This window comes from Heloderma suspectum, chromosome 15 (genome assembly GCF_057233095.1).
Source record: "Heloderma suspectum isolate Gila_16-S chromosome 15, 16-S_ref, whole genome shotgun sequence".
NCBI lineage: Eukaryota > Metazoa > Chordata > Lepidosauria > Squamata > Helodermatidae > Heloderma > Heloderma suspectum.
In genome coordinates, this window is record NC_139472.1 from 7,840,426 (window position 1) to 7,866,323 (window position 25,898).

At 46.2% G+C, this 25,898-nt stretch overlaps 1 protein-coding gene across 7 annotated transcripts in view; it reads left to right on the forward strand.

Moving 5' to 3' along the window:
* Positions 1-25,898, forward strand: part of KIF1B (kinesin family member 1B) — a 157,140-nt gene that overhangs the window by 31,182 nt on the left and 100,060 nt on the right. For 6 of the 7 annotated variants that reach the window (XM_084821829.1, XM_084821825.1, XM_084821827.1 and 3 more), the window contains exons 3-7: positions 10,797-10,873; positions 15,133-15,312; positions 18,461-18,526; positions 22,277-22,455; positions 24,437-24,548. In XM_084821829.1, the coding sequence (XP_084677955.1) occupies positions 10,797-10,873; positions 15,133-15,312; positions 18,461-18,526; positions 22,277-22,455; positions 24,437-24,548 (614 nt within the window). Of the gene's footprint in view, positions 1-10,796; positions 10,874-15,132; positions 15,313-16,346; positions 16,431-18,460; positions 18,527-22,276; positions 22,456-24,436; positions 24,549-25,898 lie in introns of those variants that run through there. The other variant, XM_084821828.1, reaches the window with a different exon arrangement.

Genomic DNA, 25,898 nt, shown 5'->3' on the forward strand with positions numbered 1-25,898 from the left:
ATATTTTCCATTGTCTTCATTGTCTGCTGTCTTTTTATATGTCTAATTATAGCACTCTATGTGAAATGCTGGTATGTGTGCACATCTTAGCACTTCATCGAAGGAAGATACATTCTGTCTCTAGTTCATTTCCTTCTAGTCCATTTTCTGTCTGTAGTCCATTTCCTTATTTTCTACAAAATGACTATTTCAGATTCATTTGTGTAGCTCCAAGGATTGTGTCTCTGCAATTGTCCATAATGCTTTCATTTTGTGGTGTTTCCTTGCCTCATTTCCCACCATGTGTTGGATCTCAACTGTTCTTATCCCTGGCCATCTTGCTTACAGTGTACAGCTCTGTGCAACCTTTTGCTGACTCGGGCTTTCTTCACAAGGGGCTTTTATCCTGCGATTGAGATTGCTCCTTCACAGAAGTTTGTGGGCTCTTTACATGACGCCGTGACCCTCCAAGGCATCTCCTGCACTAAATGCCCTTTGTTCTGTTTTTAAATAGATTGCAGATATTGAGCTATCAAATTACTCCATTGTGTTCCCCTTGAGTTTCCTCCCCGAGGAGAGGAAAAGTGACAAGGAGTGAGACCAGTGCAAGATATGGAAGACTCAGATATGGGGAAAAGGGAGGTGGGGAAAGGAAGCATGTGAAAAAGAGAGTCGTTGTGATCCTGCATTTAAAACAGAAGCAGAAAGCTCCGTTTTAAATTCAGGGTTTTAGGCTGGGGTAGAGATGCCCTCAGTGTGGTTCTGGCTTGTGAAGGGACTGAGAACCCAGGATCTCCATTTTGGGCGTCATGCTAAATAAACCCTTCCTGGTTTGTTTAGTGCCCGCACTAGCAGGAAGGAGCAAAGCAGAAACAAACAGGCTAATTCTTAGTCAGTTATCATTGGCTGGTAACTAGCTTGAGAAACAGGCTAATTCTTAGTCAGTTATCATTGGCTGGTAACTAGCTTGTGCAAAATTGTCTTTACAACAGAGTTCTCTGTCTGCTCTGGTGAATCAGAATGGACCGAACAATACCTGAAGAGCCATAGCTAGGATATTAAATTTCAGGGCAGATTTAAATCTCGATTCAGCAGTTCACTGAGTGTCCTGGGATGAGTTAATATATCACTCAGTATAACTTAATTCACAGGGCTTTAGTGAGAATTTCTTTAAAAAACAAAGATGATAATGGATAAGACAAATATAACTGGAGCAAGCTAGCAAATGTTCATTTCGTTTCCTAGATAGAGGTGTTGCAAGTCATAAGCTCTCACAAACAATGAATTCAGTTAAAAAGCCAGCAGCCCTTGCATGAAATGTTCCCGAGATGTTTTGTATTGCTGCAGATGGAGCTTGACGTTCATTTTAAGAGGCTGTTCTTGTTTTAACCTGGAAACCAAAGAGTAGCAGCCTTGGACACCTAAAATATCTTGATATGTATTATCTGAGGTAGTGCATTGCCATATGAGCACCTCCACTTTTGATTCTTGGCTTCTCAATGAAATGAGTCTAGGCTGTTGCCATAGAAATGGCAAGCTGAGAATAACTGACTTCCAAGGTTCTCCGTAGGTTTGTGGATGAGTCAGTTGGCTGCTTTTAGGAAGCATTCCTATTTATGTACCTGGATGCATCAAGTTACGCCATAACTGCCTTGCCCGTGGGTTTGTTAGCAGTGTGTGATGCTACATTTTCCCAAGATAAAGACTTTGTCATAGGTAGCTGGGTGTGGATATCTGTTTGGGATTGCAGGCCATATTGGAAACCCAGTGGCCATGTTTGCATAACACAAGCAGAATTATTTAGAATTTTGGCTGATTGCCAATGAGCCAGCTTGCTGGTGCATGGTGCTCAATCACTCCTGCTTGGCTCCTCTGGCAACTGGGGGTGGCTAAGCAAACCATGGACCTGTCATAAGCCATGGTTTGTTCTTGGCTTATGACTCTGGCTTGTCTGGGGAGAGTCAGAGTTCCTTGTTTGGTCATCATAATAAATAAACCACAGATGGAAGATGCATGGTTTGCCTAGCTCAGGAGTGCAGATCCAGTCCTCCTGGGGTCCTGGTTTGGTCCTCCGGTGTTCCCCAGATGGCCATTCCTCCTTCCCCTGGCTCTACCACCTTTCCTCCACCACCAGTTGTTGGTCATTTCTCAGTACAGTTTTTCCTCCATTCTAAAAGTTTGAAATGCCTTTCCTAAGGCTTAGTTATTGGCAGTAAGAGCTTTAAACTTAAATATGCTGGTATTTTTGGCCCCACCCCTTTTCTTTTTGCCCATCCACCACTGGAATGCAACCCCTGAGAGCTTCTCCAAAATGGAATTGAGCCCTTGGGCTGAAAGTGGTTCAACAGCCCTGGTCTAGCGGGAGTGATTGGACAGCATACAGGGGCATGTGGCCATGTTCACAATAAGCCAGAATTCTTTAGATATATCATGGGAATGCAGCCACTGTGTACTTAGAGGGCTGTAGTTGTCTTGCCTGTTGTGTGAAGCTATGATGATATGCATACCGTTTCCATATCCATACTTGATACTGAACTAGAGTTCTGTAGGTGTTGTAGACTTTCTCAGCAAGACTTTGTGCTTTTCATGTTTTGCCTTCCTCCAACATATTAAGTTGGCCATTCAAAAATGGTCCATTCATACTGGCATTTCCCACTAACCTGCTGCTGCATATAACCCCTCCTATTGTAAGTTTTTCATTTGGATGGTAGTTTGTTCTTGTACAGTTCTGGTCACGACACCTCAAAACGGGAGTTGGAAAAAGTACAGAAAAATGCAACCAAAACGATCAAGGTGTCTTGAGTCTTTTTTAAGAGGAAGACATCAAGTAATTCTAATTTGCCGTCATCATCAAGGGTGTGGAGCAATTCCCTATGGGGAAAGGTTTCAACATATGGGGTTCCATCTTAAAAAAAAATAATAATGAGTACGTATGGTGTGGAGAAAATGGATAGGAGTAAGTTTTCTCACTCATTCATAATACTAGAACCCAGTGGGGTCATGAAGTTGAACAGTGGGAGATTCAAGAGAGATAAAAGGAAGGACTTCTTCATATAGTGCATAGCTAATCTATGGCATTAACCTCTGCAAGATGTGGTGATGGCCATGAACCTGGACAGTTTTAAAATGGGGTTAGATAAATTCATGGAGGGTAAGGCTATTGATGGCTACTAGTTATGATGGCTGTAGCCTCCAGTATCAGAGGCAGTATGCCTGTGCACACCAGTTGCTGGGGAGCATGGGCAGGAGGGTGTGCTTTCCGTAGGCATTTGGTTGGCTACTGTGGGAAAAGGATGCAGGAACAGGATGCAGGCCTTTGATCTAGAACAGCTCTTATGTTCTTATTTCTGTGGAATCTCACATGTGTGTTCTACCTGTACCTAGAACTGACTCCAGTAACATTGTAAAGCTGTTCCCAAGGAACCCGTATTCCTGTTCCAGCCCCCAAGAGGAGGCTTTTGGACTGTGCGTGCTTTGAGAGAGAGGATGGTTGCATTCAGACAATCCCCCAAACTATGTGCTAGCACATGACTTCCTCCATTGCATGCTGGGCTTAATTCATTACTTCCTGTTTTAGCCAAACCAGAGTTTGTCATTGCATCAGAGCTTCAGGACTGTTCAAAAGAATTATATTATTTATTGCCTCTCTGTTTCTGAGTTGGTGGTTTTGTTCAAATATACCTGTAGATCCAATTCTTGAAATCACTCCATCAGCTAATGGCATAAGCCATCATACACACTTTGATTACATATGTTGATTTGCTTGTTAAAATAAAGATTGTAACACAGCTATGGATGTTAACAGTTACAGTTAAGACATGCGATAGGATGGAGTAGTTTCCATTTTTCTGACTTCCCATTGCAATCTTCCTCCCAGTGGATGCTTCCAGACAGAGGGCTCCTACTGCCAACAATATTTTTTCTGGTAAAGAAAAAGATGGAAGGAACAGTGAGAAAACATGGGAGAGCTGCAAATGGAAGATAACGTCATCTGGACTAGGGATGGACGAAAGTCCCTTACCTGTTCTCGAAGCTTGCTTCGCAGTGGGGGGGAGGCGCTTCGGTTCTCCCCCCGAAGTTCAGGCGAGGGGGGCGAGGTGCCCCGCCTCGCCCGGCCAAAATTCAGGCCGGGGGGGAGGCGCCCCATCCGTCGCCAGTGAAATTCAGGCCAGGTAGAAGTGCCCTGTCTACCTGGCTGCAAAAAAAAAAGTAAACAAAAAAACAAAAAAAACACACACCTGTGATAGGCTACGTAACGATTTACGTAGCCTATCACGGCTAGATTTCCAAAGTCAGCCGTGATAGGCTATGTAAATCATCACGTAGCCTATCACCGGTGACTTTAAAAAAAGAAAAAAAAAAGCACGTACACAAATGGCGGCGGCCCATGGGCGCTGCCATTTGCGTTCCTTATTTTGGCACGTCTAGTCTACGTAAAGATTTACGTAGACTACTGCGAAAATAAGGAAACGCTATTTGCATTGCCCTTATTTTTGCCGTAGTCTACGTAAATCTTTACATAGAGTAGACGGGCCAAAATAAGGAACGCAAATGGCGGCGCCCATGGGCCGCTGCCATTTGCGTACGCGCTTTTTTTTTTTTTTTTTTCCCAAAGTCACCTGTGATAGGCTACGTGATGATTTACGTAGCCTATCACGGCTGACTTTGGAAATCTAGCTGTGATAGGCTACGTAAATTGTTACGTAGCCTATCACGGGTGTGTGTGGTTTTTTTTACCGCACTTTTTTTTTTTGCAATGGCGGTGGCAGCAGCCGGTCAGGAGACCAGCCCCTGCCCCCGACGAAACGCTGCCAAACCGCCGCCGGGACCCGCCGCCAGGAGGGACATTCGCAGGAGGTAAGTCCCATCCCGGGGGGGGGGGCTGGCGGAGAATTTCCCCACCAATTTCGGGGGCCCGAATGCGTTGGCCTCCCGAAGATTCGGGGAGAAATTCTCCGCTATCCCTAATCTGGACACGCTTCATCTGGAAGCACCCACTCTCTTTTAATGAAACATTTTAAGAAGGGATGAGCTTCTAGTGGATCTAAAGGACTTCATCCTAGCAACTAATATGGAAGAAATTACTTTATAAAATATTTCATGGCTTTCGCTATTCTGCAGGGGAATTTAAAAGGGTAATCTTGATCTGCATAGATATAAGCAAGCTCTCTTCAGTTGACTTGTCTGAATCCTCCTTTCCGTTTTCTATAAGCTTATCGTGTGTATGTGTGTGTAGCCTTGTCTGTGATGAAGTGTTTTTTCTTTCTGTTGTCCAGATTCCAGAGCTATCACATATTCAGGCAATAAAATCTAATTGCTTTTAAAAATAAGGAATACAATTCCCCAGGAACCTATCCTGTGTAAGTCAATAAGAATAGCGCAAGGGCATAGCTATGTTCTGGTTGAAGTTCAAGATGGGTTGACTTTCTCAGAGGGCTGGATCGAAGGCTTGTGGAAAGATGCAACCTGCAATCTTGGTGAGCCAGGGAAACGTTTAAGTACATGTAGCAAAGTTTGTCCATAACAACCTGCAAACTTCTAAAGGTATTTAGGATTCCAGAGGAACTGCTGGTATATTATTGTTTAAAAATGTCAAAGTAAATTGACTTATCAGAGAGAAAGTGGATATTTTCTTGCAGTGTAAACACAGCTCTATTACAGTGCTAAAATAGTTGCATTATTTATTTCTACTTGCATAAAATAGTAGCGCCATACTTTTATTGTTAAAGTTGCTGTACTAGGAGTTACATGGGTGGGCGTGGGCCCCAGGGAGCTCAGCTTTCAACCACCCTTCCCAATTTTGGGCCCTTCTTATTAAGGAGAATGGAACTAACCATCTAATATTTTTATTTTCTGCAGTATTGATTTATGCAGTTTTGGGGCTGCCAAGGTGGTGATAGGGTTTGGTGGCCATGCTGCTCTTTTTTCTCTTCTTCTTGCACCTATCTTTCATAAATGTTAGCTGAATGTGATATTACCTGTGACTGAAGAAGGGCCACAGAAATTCTGAGCTAGTTCAGTTTCGCTGCTCAGATTCCAGGATGCAATCAGATTCGCATGCCATGCCTAACATTTTGACTTGGACCCATGTGATAGACTACTCATCTCCTTCTAGTGACTGTTTTTCTTTCAGACATCTCAAAGAACATGCAGCAGGATTTCTTTCTTTACATCAGGGGTGGGTAATGTGGCCCGAGATGTTGTTGGACCATAACTCCCATCAGCCTCTCATCTTTGCCTATGCTGGCTAGAGCTGATGGGAGTTGCGGTCCAGCAACATCTGAAGCGCCCACCCTTGCTTTCGATTGTGAGGATCAGTTGTTATATTCTGAGCTGGTTTGGTTGTATGTTGATTGTACAGCTTTGCACAATTCCGGCTGAACATCAGGACAAATTTCCTGACTGTTAAAGCAATATGACAATGGAACCAATTGGCTAGGGAGGTGGTGGGCTCTCCCACACTGGAGGCATTCAAGACGAGGCTGGACAGCCATCTTTCAGGGATGCTTTGACTTGGATTCCTGCATTGAGCAGCGGGTTGGACTCGATGGTCTTGTAGGCCCCATCCAACCCTACTATTCTATGACTATATATAGCGTCTTCTGATTGCTTCCTGCAGTACACCATAGCCCTATTCAAGGGTTCTAAAAATGGTTAAAGTAAACATGTGAGGAAAGGGAGTGCCCTAGCCCTGCCTCCCTCCTCATGCATTTCTGTCGCCCTCTACTTGTGGAGGGAAACATTCTGAAGAGGAGAGGTTCATGTATCCATGGAGGCTCTCCACATGATTGAGACTCCCAATTTGGCTGAGAACCCATAGCGTGCTCTTTCTCCTCGCATGTTTACTTTAACCACTTTCAGAACGCCTGAATAGGGCACGTGTGTTGGATGAATGCGGTAGTATCCCTCTCTGCATCAGAATTCAAGGGTTTTGTTGTTACATTTCTGGGAGTTGAGCATACCTTGAATTAACCTTCCTGAAGATAACCTCTTTCAAGACTCATAGAAGGAGCTTGTGATATGAGCGCAGTGGAGAGAGACCAGAATTCCAGTCTTGCCAACCAACTTCCTTATGCTGACAAACCCATTGAAGTTGATTTGCACAAACCAATTGACTCTTTTCCGAGTTTAAATATAGACTTCCAAGATGAGTTTGTGTGTATCCCTTGCATTGATGATTACCACACTATCAGTAACAGATGTATGCAGTACCACATGCCTCTGAAAACCAGTTTCTGGGGAATGCAAGTGGAGCGCTGTTGCATTTATGTCCTACTTGCGTACTGGGCATCTGGTGCTGGATTAGATAGACCTTTGGTCTGATCCAGCAGGGCTCTTTCTGTTCTTGCTCCCCTTTAATAAATTATATAAGCGTTTAGGTGCTGACAGCCTTAGTTTGAATACCAACCTTACCTTTGCATTGCAGATTGCTTCTGCCAGCCACCGCCTTTATCTCTCTGTGACAGTAGTTGATGAGCTGCATATAGTAATGGGTTAAGCTGGATTAAAAAGGGCTGGCCCAGGGAGGCTTGGCAGGAAACACATTCTTTTGGGCTCTTCCTGTTTTGTTTTTTAAAAAATGCTGCTCAAAGTGTGTGAGGATGTAGATCTTGCCATTCTGGTTGGAACAGTTGTACTATGTGGGATTTCTTGGGTTACCCATTTTGTTTTGACTTGGTCGCTTGTGTTGCTGCCTCTGTTGCTACCCAAAGCCACATCTCGCCTTCTCCTCGCTACATGACAGTGTCCTGATGTAAGCAATATTAATCCTTGGCTTGGCCTGGTTGTCAGCATTCATAGGTCAGGGGCTCCCGCATAAGGCAAAACCATTAGATGTGGAAACAGCAAGGAGAAGTGCAGTAGCAACGGTTGCTATTTGCAGTCAGCCCTCGGATCCCATTCCCATTCCAGAGCCTTTGGCAGCAGTTCTGCTCAGGAGCACAGCATCTGTGGAAGATTTTGGAGTACTGTAGAGCAGTGGCAAGCAGGAGTGCTAGAAGGCCATGTGAGCAGGGTAGTAAAGGATCAGGGCCCCTTCCCCATGCCACCTTCATTCCCTGCCACCTGCAGAATGCACTTTGTGGGCTGGCCAGCACACTGCCTGTCCTGGGACAGGGTAGGAGACTGCTTGAACTCTACAGTGCTTATTTCTAACATGCCATCTTCCCACTTGAAGCCATCTGTGAAGGCTGCCTTGTGGGGGTTAATGACTCAGAAATCCACAGGATGGTTGGAAGGCATTAAAAGCTAACTAACTTTGCATTGCTCTTCATTGTGTGTCAAAGGGGCAATGTGCTAAGGGATAGTTTAAACCAGGGGTGTTGAACCTCTTTCAGCTTGAGGGCTGAATTCCATTTCAGAGAAGCTCTCAGGGCCACGTTCCAGTGAAAGCAAAGGGAGGCAGAGCCAAAGGCAAAAGGGGTGGAGCCAAAAAATACTCTGAATACCAGTCTATTTTAGCTTCAAACTCCTACTACCTCTAAGCCTTGGAGGGGTATTTCAACCTTTTAGAATGGTATGGGGGGACTGCACTAAAGTCAGGAAACCAATGAACCAATGATCAGTGATAGGGGAAAGCGAGTGGGGTCTGGGGAAGGGGGCATGACCATCTAGGGAACCCAGGAGGGCTGGATTTGGCCCCTGGGCCTGAGGTCCTGCACCCCTAGTTTAGGCATAATGCCAAGCCCATGGTTTGTTGTAGTTTCTGAACAAACATTTTCTGACAGACCATGATTTGCGAGTGGCTACCAAACCACGATCTGAAACTGTGATTGTCAAGGTAGTTTGTAAACCACTGTTTGGGCAAGCTGCAGTTTGGCACAGCATCTGAATGGACCAGCCATAGTTAGATCATTGCCCTGCCCTCAGGGGCCAGTGTTTGGGAATAGCAGCCAGGGATTCTTAGGGAAGGTGGGAGAACAGGGAAACCACACAAACTGTGGTTTGTTTGCCTGTCCTTCTGCAACACCAGCATAGTTGAGTCTCAGCTAAGTTTAGGGCAAACTGTGGTTGGGCATTATATCTGAACCAAGCCAAATTGATGAAGGTATTTCTCTTTCAATTTGTCTTTGTGAAATGTAGCACACGTAACACACTGTCAGGAATCTTTAGGAGTTTCCTTTGTAATTTTGCCCATCTGTTTCTGCAGGATGTCTGACCAGAGAGATTAATAATAGAGTGACAGTCTCATAGATTGGATGTTGATTTTTTTCCTTGTTTACCTTTTCTTTCATAGCTTGGCCATGAGTTCAGAGAGGCCAGTGGGTCATTTTTCTTGTTTGCACAAGCCACACAGATGGCCATAGCACAAAAGGAAGGGAGAGAGAGGAGAGAAGCTTTTGTTACTGGCTGCACGGACAATAGGGTCACATCAAGCCTTTATTGTGGAATCAGAGGGTGAAGTGTAGGTGGATGCATGCAAGGTTAGGGAATGAGAGCTTCTGTCTTTTAAACTGTCAGTTCTATTAAAATCTCTGTGTGAACACTGCCTATATTTTACTTGCTTGTTTTACTATGTCATCTGAATGTGTTAACCCTTGAAACATTCTTGCTGCCTTCTTCAGGCCCTCTTCATCGCCTGCCTTCTTCAGGCCCTCTTCGTCGCCTCCCCTGACACTTTGTAGAGTCTCGAGCCTCTGAAAGCAAATCCGTGGGCCACGAGCCCTTTTATCTTTGTTCTGTAACATGTGTTTCAAAATTGGCTTGAATGGTCCCGCTATGAAATTCCTTGAGCTTTTCATTAGTGATGCGCCTCTGGCGTGTGTGTGTGTGTGTGTGTGGTGTTTTTGGTTATAGTTCAAAGGAAGATACTCCTCCCTCTGCTTACGGTGAATTTCTTCAAAAGCACTGGCCTATTCGTTGCTGCCCTGTGAGCCTGTGATGTGAAAAGCCTTACATAATCCGGCATGTAGAACGTTTTTGAGTTGATCCATAAAATAGGTAGCCAGCTTTTCAAAACTGGAACCGTCTTCCAGGTCCCAGTGGCTTCTGCTGCATTCCATCATCCCTATCTGTATGCTGAAAATATTTTATACCCTTCTTTTTGTTAAACACTAAAGGTGGCTAACAGTGAGATCAGACATGACAGTATTCAATAAGCAAACAAGAGAAAAAAGATGGCAGATTTAAACAAAGACAGATGAAAAATGTAAAATATGCTAGAGCAGGGATCCCCAACCTTTTTGTGCTGGTGGGCACATTTGGAATTTTGAGTGTCATGGGCACCCTCACAAAATGGCTGCCATGGTGGGCATAGCCAGTCACAAAATATCCATTTCCCAGAAGTCAAACTGGTGAGACTAAGAGAAAGGTAACTTGCCCCAAAACCAAAGTATGAGGCAGAGGTGGGGGTCTGAGCTCCGAAACACAAAACCTGTCTTTTGAACCCAAATCAAGATGTCGCTGGAGGGCAGCACTTCATAAGCTTATATCATTTGTGTTGTGTTCTAGGGTGCCAACATGGCAAAATACTAAGTTCTCTGGTTGTGTATCAACAGGGGTTAGCACTGTTATTAATTCTATTGAGAGCCAGTGTAGTGTAATGGTTAGAGTGCTGAACTGGGGCTCAGGAGATCCGGGTTCTAGTCCCCACTCTGCTATGAAACTCACTGGGTGACTTTGGGCCAGTCACTGACTCTCAGCTTAACCTAGCTGACAGGGTTGTTGTGAGGATAAAATAGAGAGGAAGAGAATCATGTACACCACCTTGGGCTCCTTGGAGGAAAGGCAGGATATAAATATAACAGACACTCTCACTTCTGTTCCTGGCTTTTCCCAGAGTTCTTGGATAACAAATATGCATGTTCTGTTTCTTCTAGGTATTCTCAACCCAAAGAATCCCAAGGAAGCACCAAAATCCTTCAGCTTTGACTACTCGTACTGGTCCCACACCTCGGTAAGAGCACTGCATTGTGTTGTAGCAACCCCCCTTCAGAAGGTGGAATCCAAGCCCGTCCAGCTGGTGACTGGACCCCTCCTCCCTGCTCCCCACAGCAGCTGCTTTCCTCATCTGACTGCAGTTGGGGTTTTAGCCATTGAAGTTCTAAGTTTCATCTAAGTGCACTTTCCGTCATGGGATCAGAAAAGATTAAATTCCAAGCAATGAAGAACAAGTGTGTGCAAAGACGATAGAAGAGAGGGTTGGCCCAAGTAGCTGCATAATGGAATTTGAACAACAAATACCTTTTTTTGGTTCAGAAAGGAAAATCTTCCTTTAGGAGTGTTCACAGCTTAGTGAAAATGAGTTTTAATCTCCCGTCTTATTAGGAAGGCAGGGTAGGGCCTTCTGCTTCCCACTCCACCCCCCACTGGGAAAATGATAAAACACTCTCATCTCTGGGCACTGAGGCCCCATCCTTTGTGAAAGCTGAGTTCGAGGTCATGCTGATCTCCAGTAATTGTTGGCTGTTGCTGTTGCTGCTCCTCAGTTTTTTTAAAGGATGGAGAGGGAGAAAAAGGGCCTATTCCTAACAGATGTAAGCTTTGGTAATTGGTTTGTCCAGTAAAGGGAGGTATATGCTGGGCAGGGCTAGCAACTAAGTTCTCTTGGCTCAGCGGAAAACTAAGTATGTGAAGAACCCTTTTTTTGGTTCTTAAACTGCTGCATCCTGAGCAAAGAAGCCGTAAATCACCATGCTGTTCTGCCACATTAAACAAATGAATAGATAAACTAGGAGCTTCTAGATATTTCAAACGGCAAAACAGTGGCTGAACCCATGGCTTCAAGCCCTCGCAGTGGGGAGTTGGGACCTGGGGTTTTGTCAGGAGGCCAAACAATTCAAGGAGGTTTGCTGCACATCCTGAAAAGGGGAGTGGGCAGCCTTGTGACAGAGGGCAGGGAGGGCTCAGGGGAAGGAGGATCATCCCTTCCCAACGGGTCACCGGAACCCTGGAAGTCTAAGCAGCCTTACTTGAGACAGAATTCTAAAGAGTTGTGGTTTAATTCCCCCAGTATGCAACTGCTAATATCTGGCAGCCTGCTTTGCCTCTTAAAGGCTGCAGTTTGTAAAATAAAAACATAGATCTACTGGTGTATGGGTACCGAGACCATGGAAGATGAGCGGGTGCCGTGGCCAAGAGTGGCCCAGGGGAGCACCTGGCTGCAATCTCACCTCAGCTATGAACTCATTATTAGGTAGTAACATGCCAGTACTTTGCTGCCTGAACATCATCACTGCAGTGTAATACTGGCCTGCCTTACCGGGCAGTTAGGAAGTAGCTGTTTCTGAGTGTCAGGAGGAGGAGGAAGCAAACATGTTCCCTTATGACAGCCTTCCCTGGCCTGACGTGCTCCAGCAGTGTTGGCCTACCACCCCATCATCCCTGTCGGCCAGCTGGCTGTGGAAGATGGTTGTAGTCCAACACATATGTAGGGCACCAGGTGGGGGAAGGCTGCCTTATGAACTCGCTCCACGAAGATAAAATTGCCTGATCCTTACAGCCCGGCTTGTGTATATGTCTCCTCCCCCCTTCCCCAGCTTGAGTAGTAACTTGGTTTTCCACAGAGAGCAGGGAAGGACAGTCAGCTTGTTTAGAGTTAATCTGCTCCACTTATTCCTCGAATGGGAAAGATTTCTACTTGTCAGCTGATTCTCCAGACTGTGTCATGCTTGGAGGCCCTCTTATTAAAGAAATAGCACTCTCTCTCTCTCTCTGAACTGGCATGCCTTCTGAAGCCTTTCTGTGTGCACAATTGCCCTTTAAACTGGAGCATCTGGCACTGGTCTCTACTTTTACTCCCTTGATATTTCATTTTAGTTTGAAGTACTGAGTGCTTAGCTAGAGAGCGAGCAGTGGGGCGGGGGAAGTAGGCAACTGGAGCCTCTGCAAGCTGGCAAGACCACCTTGCTCACAGAGGAAAAGTGGGGCTGGCCATGGCAATATAGGAAGAGGGAAGAGCGTTTCTTTTATGCTCAGTAGCACTTGATTTTCCAAGTAGGCTGTTGCAAGAGTTTGGGATTGAGGGTTCAAGCACTGTAGTAGCAATAGTGCAGCCTTCTTCAACCTGCTTCCCTCCATGGCTGGCTAGGGCCTGCTGGGAATTGTAGTCCAACACATCTGGAGGGGACCAGGTTTGAGAAGGTTGTAATAGTGCATAGAAAGGAATAACCTTATGTAAGTTGCAGTAATAACATGGAGATGTCATGATTCTTCTGCAAATTTTTCAACAGCCCATGAGTTTAGAGAAACTGTAGCTCAGTGGTAGAACCCCTGTTTTGTGTGTAGAAAGTCCCAGGTTCGATCCCTGGCATGTCCAGGTAAGGCTGGGAAAGACCCCTGCCTAAAATCCCGGAGAGCTGCTGCCAGTCAGTGTCAACAGGACTGGGTCAGATGGACGAAGGGTCTAATTCAGTGGAAGGCAACCTCCTATACTATCAATATCCCCACCACCACATTTTTCAGTTACTGGCAACTTTCCCTGGGGCCCTCCTGATGAGTTGGACTACAACTCCCATATCCCCCAGCCACAATGGTTGCCACTCATACTGACTGGGAATGATGGGAATTGTAGGGCCCCAGTTTGGGAAAGCCTGGTTTAAGGTGCCTCAAAGGGTGTGCAAGGTTTCCATTCCTTGGCTTGCCCAATAACCTCCCACGTTGTTAAAGGGGACCAATTGAATCCCAACTGCAGATCAAAATGACTAGGGTGCCTTTTCCCATTTCGTCCAATCCCACTCATCTGTGTGCTAATTTGTGAAAGGCAGCTGCTTGTGACAAGGTTCTTCCCCTTGGCGTTGCAAATTAGTGAGATCCTTTTAATTGAAAGAGCTGGAGAAGTCAATCCTAGACAGCTGCGCAAGCCGGCTAATTTTCAGGGCTGGCAAAGTTTTGTAGATGAAATTGGAAGCAGTCATTTTGATCCCTGAAACATAAAGCACCAGCAAATTCAGGGCTCTGGAGTCTGAAAAGTTCAGCACATTCCCTTTGAAGCAGCTATGGTTAATACCTAGCTGCCAAGATGGTTTTATCCAATTCTAATCTGGTCTGAGATAATACGCTTCACGGATGGGAACTGCAAACTTCCCTTGGAAGTGGAAGTTAGTGTAGTAGAAAAGCATCTAAATCAGGGTTTGGGAACTGTTTGGCCCTGGGGGCTGGATTGCCTCCAGGGATACCTTGGGGCTGGATGATGTCATGGGTGGCTACTCTCTCCTGAAACCCTGCCCCTTCTCCAATTCACACCCCAGTTTCTGTAGCATTGAGCTGGGAAACTCTGCTGGGTTTCCCTCAGCTCAGCTCTTACCTCCAATCAGTGATTGGCTATAAGAGCTGGGATTCCCAGCTCAGTGCTACGGAAAGGGCTGCCTTTTTCTAGCACTGAGCTGGAGAAACTCTGGTGGGGGCAGGGTTTGGGGAGAAGGGGGCTGGGAAAACTGCTGGCAGGCTGAATGGGGAGCCCTTGCATTGTACTAAAGCATTGTACCTCTCGTGATGCTGTGTCCTGAATTTCCCATTTACAGACGTTTGTTGTTCGTAAGATCCTTGGTGTCTCCAGTTAAAGGGTGCTGGGAAGCAAGGCATCTCTGCCTGAGACCTTGGAGACCAACTGTCAGTTGGAGTAGACCAGGCTGTCAAACCTCTTTCAGCCCAGAGGCCAAATTCACTTTTGAAAAAGCTCTCAGGGGCCGCATTCCAGTGGTGGGTGGGGTCAAAGGCAAAAGGTTCTGGGCCAAAAATACCGGTGTATTTTAACTTAAAGCTCTGACAGCCGGTAACTAAGCCTTAGGAGAGGCGCTTCAACCTTTCAGAATGGAGAAGAAACTGTACAAAACTCAGGAAGTCACCAAACAGTTGGTGGTCATGGGAATGGGGCTGGGGCCAGGGAAAGGCTAATGTGACCATCTGGGGAAGCTTGGAGGGTCAGATTTGGCCCCTCGGCAGTCCAGATTTGGCCCATGGGCCTGAGGGGTGACACCCCTGGGGTAGATAGTACTAGGCTTGTGGGTCCAATGGTCTGACTCTGCATCAGGAAGCTAAATATGTCCAACGGCTGCTTGCCACAGTGGTGACCATTTCCATCCTTTCCCAACTCTTTCCCGGTCAAAGCCCTTACTTCCGTTCTGAGGACGACTGACCCTTCTCTCCTTCCCCCCGCCTGTTGTTCCATTCCTTAGAGGGTCCACACTGATGACTTCTTCTTTTAAATCCCTGCAGCCTGACGACCCTTGCTTTGCCTCTCAGAATCGCGTGTACAATGATATTGGGAAGGAGATGCTGCTGCATGCCTTCGAGGGCTACAACGTATGTATCTTTGCTTATGGCCAAACTGGAGCTGGAAAATCCTACACTATGATGGGAAAGCAAGAAGAGAACCAGGCGGGGATTATACCACAGGTAAACTTGGCTTTGCCAGATGTGACAGCTAGCCATGCAGAAAGCAGTGTTTTAATTACATTTAACATGCGAGTGTAGAGGAGAAGGTAGCTTCAAGCTGTGGGGAGCCCTTTATCAGGCTAGGCCGTGGCCGCGATCCGACAGTCATATCTTGGCATAGTATGCGGAACTATGAATGAGCATTTTGGCTTCCCGTGCAGCCACTTTGAGTCGGCGAACAACCAGGAAACCTTCTATTATCTATATCGGGCGCAGAACCTCTTTCTGACCAGGGGCCAAATTCCATTTCAGAGAAGCTCTCGGGGACTACATTCCAGCAGTGGTTGGGGCTGAAGTCAAAAGGGGCAGGGGAAGGAGACCTTCTGGGGAACCCTGGAGGGCTGATTTGGTCCCCAGGCTTGAGGCTCTGCACCCCTGAACTTTAGCTTCCTGTTTCATCTGAACTAGAAACTGTGGCTTTTTCCCTGGAAAGGACAGCATTTTCAGAAGAGGGTCAGATTGCCTACTCCTGTTTAAACTGTCACCTTCAAATTGTGCCTAGAAGTTGGAAGCCACAATGCATGTTGTGTGTTCCATGTATTTGCAATGTTTGGTTTGGATTGGGGTTTGGGTTTTTTGATTAGCATTTTAGGAAAGGTGGGCAATAAACATCTTAAACGGTTTAAATGTTGGTCTTTCTCAGCTTCTGTTCTCGACTATCCTTTCCTCTGGCAGGACTTCCCTCTTGTTGGAAATGCAAGGGGACGATACTGTTTTGGCAATTTTAGGGCCATCTGTGTTGTCCTGTCCCTGCTAACGAATTGATTGAATGAAGCCACAAAGAAGGGGGGGCAGCCCTTGATAAACAGGTTTTGCTGGGTAGCTGTTTTGAGCGATATAAGATCAGCAGCACAAGTTGCTGGCTCCCACCCCCCACCCCCCTGTGTGAAATAGATAGCGCCAAGCCCTGCTCTGTGTTAATAGAAAAAAAAAACCCATGTGGAACTGACATCTGATGAGGGCTCACTTATGACTAGAGGCTGCCTATGGGTTACGTGAAATGATGGCCTGGTATTTGGGCTTTGCCTTTCTGCAGACAGGGAGACAGGAGCAAAGCTGAACTGGGTACTGAGAGTCTGGTAGGTGTTTGGGATCCACTCCCCCACCCCAGTAGGCAGGCTGCTGCATTCTGCACCAGCTGTGGCCTCCGAGCAGGCTTCAAGGGCAGCCTCGCATAAAGCACGTTGCACTAACTCAGCTTTGAGGTGGAAGTTGCTAGGTCTGTACCTAAAATGGTTCCAGCAAGGGCTGTGAGTGTTCTGCGGATGGACCCTGAGCAAACAGGGAATCCGATATCCAGCACCACATTTGTATCTTAAATTAAGTTGACAAAAAGTTAAGTTTAGAAAAATCTGGAGACAAAGCTTAGCTTTCATATTTTAAAGAGCAAAAGCCCTCAAGGTCATGAACACAAACACTTGCTGCCTGTGTCTCTGAAAGCTCAGATGGTGATTGGAGCATTGGTCAGGGCTTCAATCTAAATTTTGTTGTTGAGGCCTTCTTTGAGTGCTTTAATGATGGGGGGGATTAATGAAATCTGCAAGCCCCCCCCACTTTGACTCCTTTCCATTTGAGCAAAACCACACTGTTGTAGCCTTCTAAAAATTAAAAAGTAGGTAAGGGGGCTGGGAACCTTCTGTTTCCAACCCTCTGGCCCTGTGTCCTGTAATTTAAACACTCCTTCCTTGGATCAGTGTAATTTCCTCCTGACATCCCCAAGCTGTCTTTGAGGAGGGGACATGGGTCAGTGATAGAGCACTTGCTTTCCATGCAGGGGGTCCCAGGTGTCATCCATACCATCTCCACTGAAACAGATCATGGGTAACAGGGCTGGGGTGGCTGCCAATCAGATCACTTGGTATTGGGACCCAGTTCAACCATTGGTCTAATTAGGCAAATCAACTTCATGTTCATGCTACTATCTTCTTCACGTTCTCCTTCTCCTCCAGCCAGGGTTGCTTCACGGAGGGTTGCTTCACACAACATTTTTCTGCCCTTCATTAGGAAATATTTCAGCCTTCCCCAACCTGGTACAACTCCCATCCCCCCAGCCTAGTGGTCAAGGATAATAAGAATTGTAGTCCAGAACATTTGGAGGGACCCAGCTCTGGGGAAGGCTGAAAGATGTGATCCTTGTGTAGGTTGTCTCATCTGACAATCGCACAAGCCTGTGGTTTGTGTTTGTGTGTGTTTTTTCTGCACTTCCACATGGAGCAGAAGCCTGCCACCAATGGGGCTCCCTGCAACATAGAGTCATGTGCCTCACCTGTAACAAACTATGTGTGGGATTTTGCGACTTCTGTGTACAAAATGTTTGTCTCTGGTTGAAGTGGCCCTTTAGTTTAGCCCTTGTCTCCTTCTGAAAGATAAAGGCTTTTAAAAACCTCCATCTTGAAGTAAGTCAAGTAAACCAAATACTTGGCAGACTTATGACATACATTTTGTATAGTTTGGAGCATGAAATCTGGGTTTTCTGGGCCTGGACCTCCAAAAGCTTTCTTTGGTACAGAGTGACCAGCAACTCTGGTTGCTATCTTTTTATCGTTCGTGTGTGCATGCACCCTTCTGTCCCCCTTTTGGCAGCCTCAAGCTCGGCAGACAATGGAAGGGATAACCAGGGGTTCATGGGGATGTTAAAAACACAGAAAACCCTTCCCCTCCCCGAAACTGTGTTTACTTTTTTCAGAAACCCTGACTAGTGAAACCCTTTTAAACAAACAGCTGAACTCAAAGGATTCTTCTAAAAATAAGCCTGTAATTTTAATGTTTTTACAGCTGGATGAGAGCAGATTTGGCATAATCATAACCCGTCCAAGAATTGTAATCCACATTTTTTACTTCAGTTTGTATGGCCTGTTGCTGAAGGTCTTCTCCCCCTGTCATACTCCAGGTTAACATGAGTAGAATTTGGGTACAATAGATAACTGCATAAAGGCGAAACAGATTGGCCGCCTGGTGAGATTTGGGTGGGTGGGTATGGATTAGCAGCCTTTCTGCCAGGCCCTGTGTATTGGGGGAAGCACTGGGAGTAGATTAAGTGTTGCAAATGCTTTGTCACAATTTCCCTTCTGCATGGTTGTAGCTTGATTCTCTATTAATCTCATTCTAGCTCTGTGAAGAGCTGTTTGAGAAGATCAATGACAACAGCAACGAGGAGATGTCCTACTCTGTGGAGGTAAGTGTGATGAAGTGTGTGTGTGTGCGCACGTGTGTGTGAGTGTGAGAGAGAGAGAAGTAATTTGGTTGAGTTTCAGAAGCACTGTTTAAACGCAGCTTTGTAAATAAGGCCTTGGTAAGGCAGAACAATCCCTCTTATATTATAGGCATTTAATCCTTGTTCCCATTGGCCAGGAAGAAAGATCTAGTAAGAACTGGAAGGGACCCTATGGCAAGGGTACAAAAATCCCAGGAGCCACAGTGCCTGCAAATTTGGGCCTGGCGACTGGCACCTGCATTGCTGCAGAGGTTAGGAAGTCAGCTTCCTCTCCTTTTTACTACATAGCGAGATTTTCTAAGGGAGCCTTCCCCAACCTGGTGGGACTGCAACTCCCATCCTCCTCCCACCAGCATAGCCAATGTTGTTGTTCTTTGGTTTTATCATTGTCAACTGTCATTTGACAGTTGCATTTGACAGTAGGTTGGCATGAAAATCTAATCAATATATTTTAAAAATGGCCATGCTGGCTGGGGGATTATGGGAGTTATAGTCCAACACAATTGGAGCATGCCAGGTTAGGGAAGGCTGTTCTAAGGGTTTGTTTGTTTGCAAAAAATAAAACTGCATCTTATGGTTTGTCAGGACATCCCTTTTACTGGATACAGAGATGTTATCTGAAAGCATCAACATCAAATCAAGAGCTTCTCCTTTTGGCGTCTTAAGATAATAAGTTCTGTTCTGCAGCTTCATCTTAAATGACTCTGGCAAGCAAACAACTCTCTCCCTCCTTCCGAAATGGTGATGGTTGCAAAGTCTGGAAACAGACCGTAATCAGGGCTAGATGTGTGCTGCAATTCTGTGGGCTGGAAAAGCTCAGAATGTGATCATGGGTGTAGAATTTAGCTCCCTGGTGTTATATATGGGAGCACAGTTGTAGGCCTCAACAGAGGACAAGCTTGCCTGTGCCACCGACCTGGGTCAGCTGATGGCCACATTAACCATCCTATACAAATATCATAGCAGAGCCTTTTCTACATTTCAGGAAATATCCGGAGGGCCTTTTCTGTGCATATTTTTTGACCATCCAACTCCTACTGGTGCTGTGTCTGTCTGCCTCTCCAGGATTTTACAAACACTATTTTCTAGTTCTCTCAGTAATAGTGAAGAGGTAGTTGGTGTTCCTCACAGTCTCATTTCCATCATACCAGGGGGGATGTGCACTGCATTCTAGAAGATCATTTGGAAAACCTTGGTTGGCGGCTATTCCCCCCCCCCCCCCCCCGGTGGAAAACCACCAAGGTTTCATGTGAGAATTCCCAAGCCATGTGTCGGGGCAATTGTTCTTCCACAACAGAGCAGCTAGTAAACTGTGAGAAATCAATGAATGCAATCAACAATCCTGAAAACCCAAAGTAGCAGAGGAGGCTGCCCAGTGTGTCTCTGTGTGAATTGCTGCTCTGGTTTGGCCTCTTCCCATCAGTCTCTGCTGTGTGGGCAGGTGACTCTATCATGCCTTTGCTTCAGGGCTGCAGAACCTCAGGCTTAGGGGCCAAATACGACCTCCTAATCTGGCCTTCCCGGGTTCCCCAGATGGCCACACCCCCTACCCCTGGCTCCCTCCCCTTTCCCCCAACCACTAATCGTTTGGTAGTTTCCTGGCTTTTCTGCAGTTTTCCTCCCTTTCTAAAAGGTTGAAATGCTTGTCCGAAGGCTTCGTGACTGGCAATGAGAGCTGGAAGCTACAATATGCCGCTATTTTTGATATTTTTGGCCCCACCACTTTTGCCTTTGGCTCTGCCCACTGGAATGTGGCCCGAGGGTTCCTCCAAAATGGATTTGGCCTTCAGGCTGAAAGAGGTTTGACACCCCTGCCTTGAGTGGTCGAACCAATACTGAAAGTCAGCAAAATGACCTGCCCTCAGAGGAGGCTGCTTGTTGCATCTCTGCAGATACCACTGCTCTGGGCTTGCTTTCTTCCAATCAGGACAGCGAGTCAAGCAGAGGTGAGAGGATGGGTTCCTCTGAGGGTGGATCATTCTTACTCTTACACTTGTGTTTTTTGGGGATTAAGAGTGAAGTTTGCCTCTAATCTTAAGTCATAAAAATAAGTTTGAGCTCTCGGCTGGTTGGGAAAACATGGAGAGAATGCTTGACTGTCAAGTGACACTAGGAATGATAGGAGCACCATAGCGCGTGCCAAACTGCTGCTTTGCCCTAGGCTATAAATGCAGTGACAGAAAGCCTCTTTATCTGCGAAAAAGAAAGGAAACGCAGGTGTGCGTTGTGTTGCTGGAGGGGGCGTTCAGAGCCCCAAGAACTGTGGGTGACCGGAAGGCAGCATAATGGCAGAGCCATGGCTGAATAAACGGGTTCTTCCTGTTAACTCGATGCACAATGACACCTTCCAGGCTGCAGGCCAAGTGAGCGTTCAGGGGGATGTGTGTGTCCATAGTTGGCGAGTGATTGAAATACAGCCTATGTAAAAATAGCACGTCGCTGTTCGCATTTCTTCCATACGTTGAGCTGGGCCTCTGTCCTCGATGGACAGATGGGTTCTTTCTGCTAAGCCTTTTGAGACTTCCTGCATCGACTCTGAAAATTGGCAGGGAATGGATTCTGCTTTGGGAGAACTAACCCAGCATGGAGAGCCATATCTTTCTTTCTTTTGGCAACGGTGGGTCAGCTGTCTCCCCAGCTTCCAGGGTGAAATTTGCTGATTTCCCCTACCCCATCCAAAAAAACCCAGTACTTGTAAAATAAACAAATATGCCACAGCAAAAAGCCCAAACGAAATGGTGCTCAGTTTGTGAAGACAGGGCCAGTCTATTTCTGAGCATTTATAAACCACTTAAATCTAAAGATTTCAAAGTGGTGTAGGCTACACTACAGAGGGGAGGCATAAACAGAGGGATCCTCAATATCCATCTGAACATAAAAAAATGTGCTGGCTGGGAGATGCTGGGAGTTGTAGTTCAACACATCTGGAGGGCACCAGGTTGGGCAAGACTGCTTTGGAAGCTAGTCACGGATTTCCCTCTGCCTTGGAAAGAGGTGAGTTCTTTTTTCTGTGAGAGTTTTTGAGTGTAGGCCAGCCTCCCCGAAGCTGGTGCCTTCAAGATGTTGTTGGACTTCAACTCCCATCAGCCCCAGGCAGCATGGCTAGTGGTCAGGAGTGCTGGGAATTGTGATCCAAAACCATTAGGCTGGAGAAGGCTGGATGTAAGAAGAGCCTGCTGGATCAGACCAAAGGTCCATCTACTCCAGCTTTTCCCAACCTGGTACCCTCCAGCAGTGTTGGACTCCACACCCAGCATTCCTCAGGGCCTCTCCTAAGGCTTAGTTAGTGGCAGTAAGAGCTTTAACCTAAAATATGCTGGTCTTTTTAGTATATCCGACCCGGCCCCATTTTGCTTTTGGCTCTGCCTCCCTTTGTCTTCAGCTCCCCCCCCCCGAATGCAGCCCGTGAGAAGCTGCATTCGATCAACTCCTCTTTGGTTACTTTTTTAGATACCTGAGTAATCTAGAGAGCCCTCCAATTGTGTATCGATTCCTTGGCTCTGAAACATAATTGTTGTGAATAATGGGGCCTTCTTAAATGAGGATTTTTTTTTACTCTGTAGAGAAGATCTTTCTAAGTTCACTTCTGTTCGTGTTGCCTGGTTTTGTTTGTGCAGATGAACCTCTTGATGTCATTTCCTGCCTTGCTCCTCGTTTGGTGTCCCTTCAACATTCTAGATCCTATCCTCACTTGCTTGTCTCTGCTTTCAGGTCAGTTACATGGAGATCTACTGCGAGAGAGTCCGCGACTTGCTGAACCCCAAGAACAAGGGGAACCTGAGGGTCCGGGAGCACCCTCTGCTCGGGCCTTACGTGGAAGACCTGTCCAAACTGGCGGTCACTTCTTACACTGATATTGCAGACCTCATGGATGCTGGGAACAAAGCCAGGTTGGTTATTGTTTCGGTTCAGGCGTGGCACAAAAGCTTTTGTGTATCACACCTGGGACAGCGGCTTGTGGTGGTGGTGATTGGGAAGCGGATCGTGTGGAGCCTTTATTTTTAATTAGTCACCTTCTAAATGCTTATTTAAACAATTTATATGCTGCTTTAGTTTCGAAGCGAATTCAAGGGTGAGTTGGGTTAAATGACAACAGCAGTGAAAAATGACAACAGCAGCAAAACGACAACAGCAAAAATAAGTCAGTAAAATAACTGTAAAATAGCAGTTTACGTTAGCTGCCTGTGAGTTTTCAGTCCCAATTCAAAGTTTGGGCCTTGAAACACCTAAATGGGGATTAGGACTACGTTATCTGGAAGACCACCTACACCTGTATGAACCTGCCCAAGCATTCAGAGCAAGGTCAGAGGCCCTATTCTCTCGTCCACCGACAAGAGCCAATAGGCTGGCGAGTACTAGGGATACGGCTTTCTCGGTGGTGGCCCCACACCTTCGGAACTCCCTCCTCAGGGAGATACGTATGGCCTCATCACTGCTGGCTTTCAAAACCAAACCCGAAGACACATTTATTCCAGTCTGCATTTGGTGCTTAAAAATCATGAGCTGCTACACCTGTGTCTCTCTGTGTATAATTATAGTTTCTATGTTCATGTTTTTGTAATATAAGCCACCTTGTGAGAGCAGTGCACCATGAAAACTCTTTTAAATAAAATCATCAATAAAATGCAGCAAATACAGAGTGGCAGATAAAGCAATATAACAGAAGCCAGGCTGATTTTTAAAAAAGAGAGGCAAAGCTTACATTCATTACTCATGCCTGGTATGTAATTGCAGCAAACCTCCCAAGCTAAAGAGTTCTGTGTCCTGGGTGCCACTACTGAGAAGGTCCACCCTGCATCCCTTACCCACCGCACTTCTGGCGGGGGACATGACACAGGGGCCGCATTGAGGACTTGAATGAGCTGGCTGGATCGCATGGGAGGAGATGATCATTCAGATCACTTGGCCTCAAACCATTTAGGGCAGCAGTGGGAACTGTGTGGTTCTTCAGATGTCGTTGCACAGCATATCCCCTCATCCTTGACCATTGGCTATGTTGGCTAGGGCTGATAGGAGTTGCAGTCCAACAACATCTGTAGGTCCCTACCACTGATTTAGGGCTCTAGTCAGTGCCTTGAATTGGGCTTGGGATAGGAGAGCCTTGCCCAACCTGGGGCCCTCCAGATGTTTTGGACTTCAGCTCCCATCAGCCCCAGCTAGCATGGCCAATGGTCAGGAATGCTGGGAGTTGTAGTTTAAAGCATCTAGGGGGCTCCAGGTTGGGGAAGGCTGGAATAGGCTGTTATTATGTGGATGTGCTTTTGGAATTGGAGAGGAAGGATCTAGGGGAGTGGGGAGCTTATAGGCAGGAAGGAGCAGATGTGCTCCTGGTGAATGGAAATCCTGCTCGCCTCTCCTATAATTGGCACAGGCAGCTACTCCCTGCACATGGTTTAGCTTTTCCATGCATTTGGAGCTGACGCAGCATTATGTGTTTTGCAGTGTGGGATGTGTGCAGGAGTCTTGTTTTTACGCACAATAAATAAGGCTGTGGTTTTATAAAATAGAGTGACAAGAAAGGTTAGTTGCATCAAATCTGCCTCTTGTCCTCGTTTCAAACCGAGGAGCAAAGAAGGTGGCACAGTTTAGCGGCTTAACTTTAAAATCTGCTCCTTAGTTGCACCATCCACATCACAAAAGGGTGTGGCCCTGAGTGTACAGGCTATGTTTTTGCATAGAAAGTTTTCAGTTTCTAAAAGTGCAGTATTTCATAAAATTAGTAACATAATGAATGGATACAATTCCAGTCAAATTGGGCAGTTTCAATGTTCTCATTGACCTGAAGCGCCCCTCTTGTTGATTTTTTTTCTGCATATACTTCTTTTTTTCTAGAAAGAAAGTGAGGGTTTTTTTCCTTTTTCTCTGTTACAGGACAGTGGCAGCTACCAATATGAACGAAACCAGCAGCCGTTCCCACGCTGTCTTCACAATTGTTTTTACTCAGAAGAAGCATGATGTTGAAACTGACCTTTCTACTGAGAAGGTAGGATGTCCCTGGGACCAGGGAGTGGGAAATAGGAGGAGCAAAGTAGGATCTTCACAACTGCTAAAAAGACTCCCCTGCGAATGGAGCGACCTCCTTCTCATCTGTTTTGAGGAGGCTCTCGTTTTTGTCTTTAGACCTTTTTGTATTGGATGTGCAGTGCTGATGACCAGATTCTTCCCCCCACCCCCAGCTCTTCCTGAAAAGCTGAGGCCGGGAGGGAATGCCGACTGATGGGACGCTAGGAAGAAGAACTCCGTAGCATATCGAGTGGCCAAGTAACTCTCCCTCTCTTTGCACAGAAGCCTCAGTGTTCCTGCTCGGCAGGGCTTAACTAATTACTGGCTCATTAACTCTCCCCTCTTCTGCTTCCTTCCCTATAGGGCCTAATTCATTTTGGAGGCGGCACTCTGTCAGCCACAGTGTAGACTGTGGTGGGAGTTGCATGTTAAAAGGGAGCCCATTCTCAGTGGGAGAAGGCTTTCCTGGCCTTAATACTACTTCTGGAAGACAAAAGAGCAAAGGAACTCTGGCACTGCATATTATATGATTGATTTTAACAGCCTTTTGGCTCTAACAATAAATATTTATCCATCTCTGAACAATGTGTGTCCCCCTCGTGCTAGTGCTCTGCAAAGTTACAGGAGGATGATTGTTACATCCTCTGCTTGTTACATGGTTGGCTTAGTTCTTTTTTAGATTACGACAATCAGCAATTTTCTGCTCAGGTAGCTGCAGAGCAGGGATGTGGAACCTTCAGCCCACGGGCCTAATCCAGTCTGCGGAGGTTCTGCATTCAACTCATGTGCCTCCTCCAGGGGTTGGGGCTTGGCCAGCATTGGGAGGAGCCGTTTCTCTTCCTAGTGCCATCCAAGTCTTCCTTCACATGCCTTTCTTAACATGGAGAAAGGAAAAACGAGCAGGGTGAGGCAATGACATTCGTGGATGCGGCCACACCTCCTGAAGTGCTCTGGCCTACGGAGGACCTGACGGAGGGCAATTTAGCCCGCCACCTTAAACTAGTTCAGCACCCTTGCTATGGAGATTCTCACATGCACCCCCCTCCAGATATACATTCTGTGCCAGGTGATGGCAAAATCCTGTGCACCAAACCAACATGGCAAGTAAGTGCACTTGTATTTAAAGATAGGGGTGGACCGATCAATCTGTTTCCCGTCCATGTCACATGTATTCAGTCATAAGTCCTTTCCCTCATGTTTCCAAATTGGTGTGCAACTTTTAAAAAACACACAAGCAGACATGTGTGATAATTTGCATTTAAATTGCATGCATTTTCTCTAAAACACATGCAGTCAGAGAACTTAAAGGTTGCTGAGACTGCATGCTTTA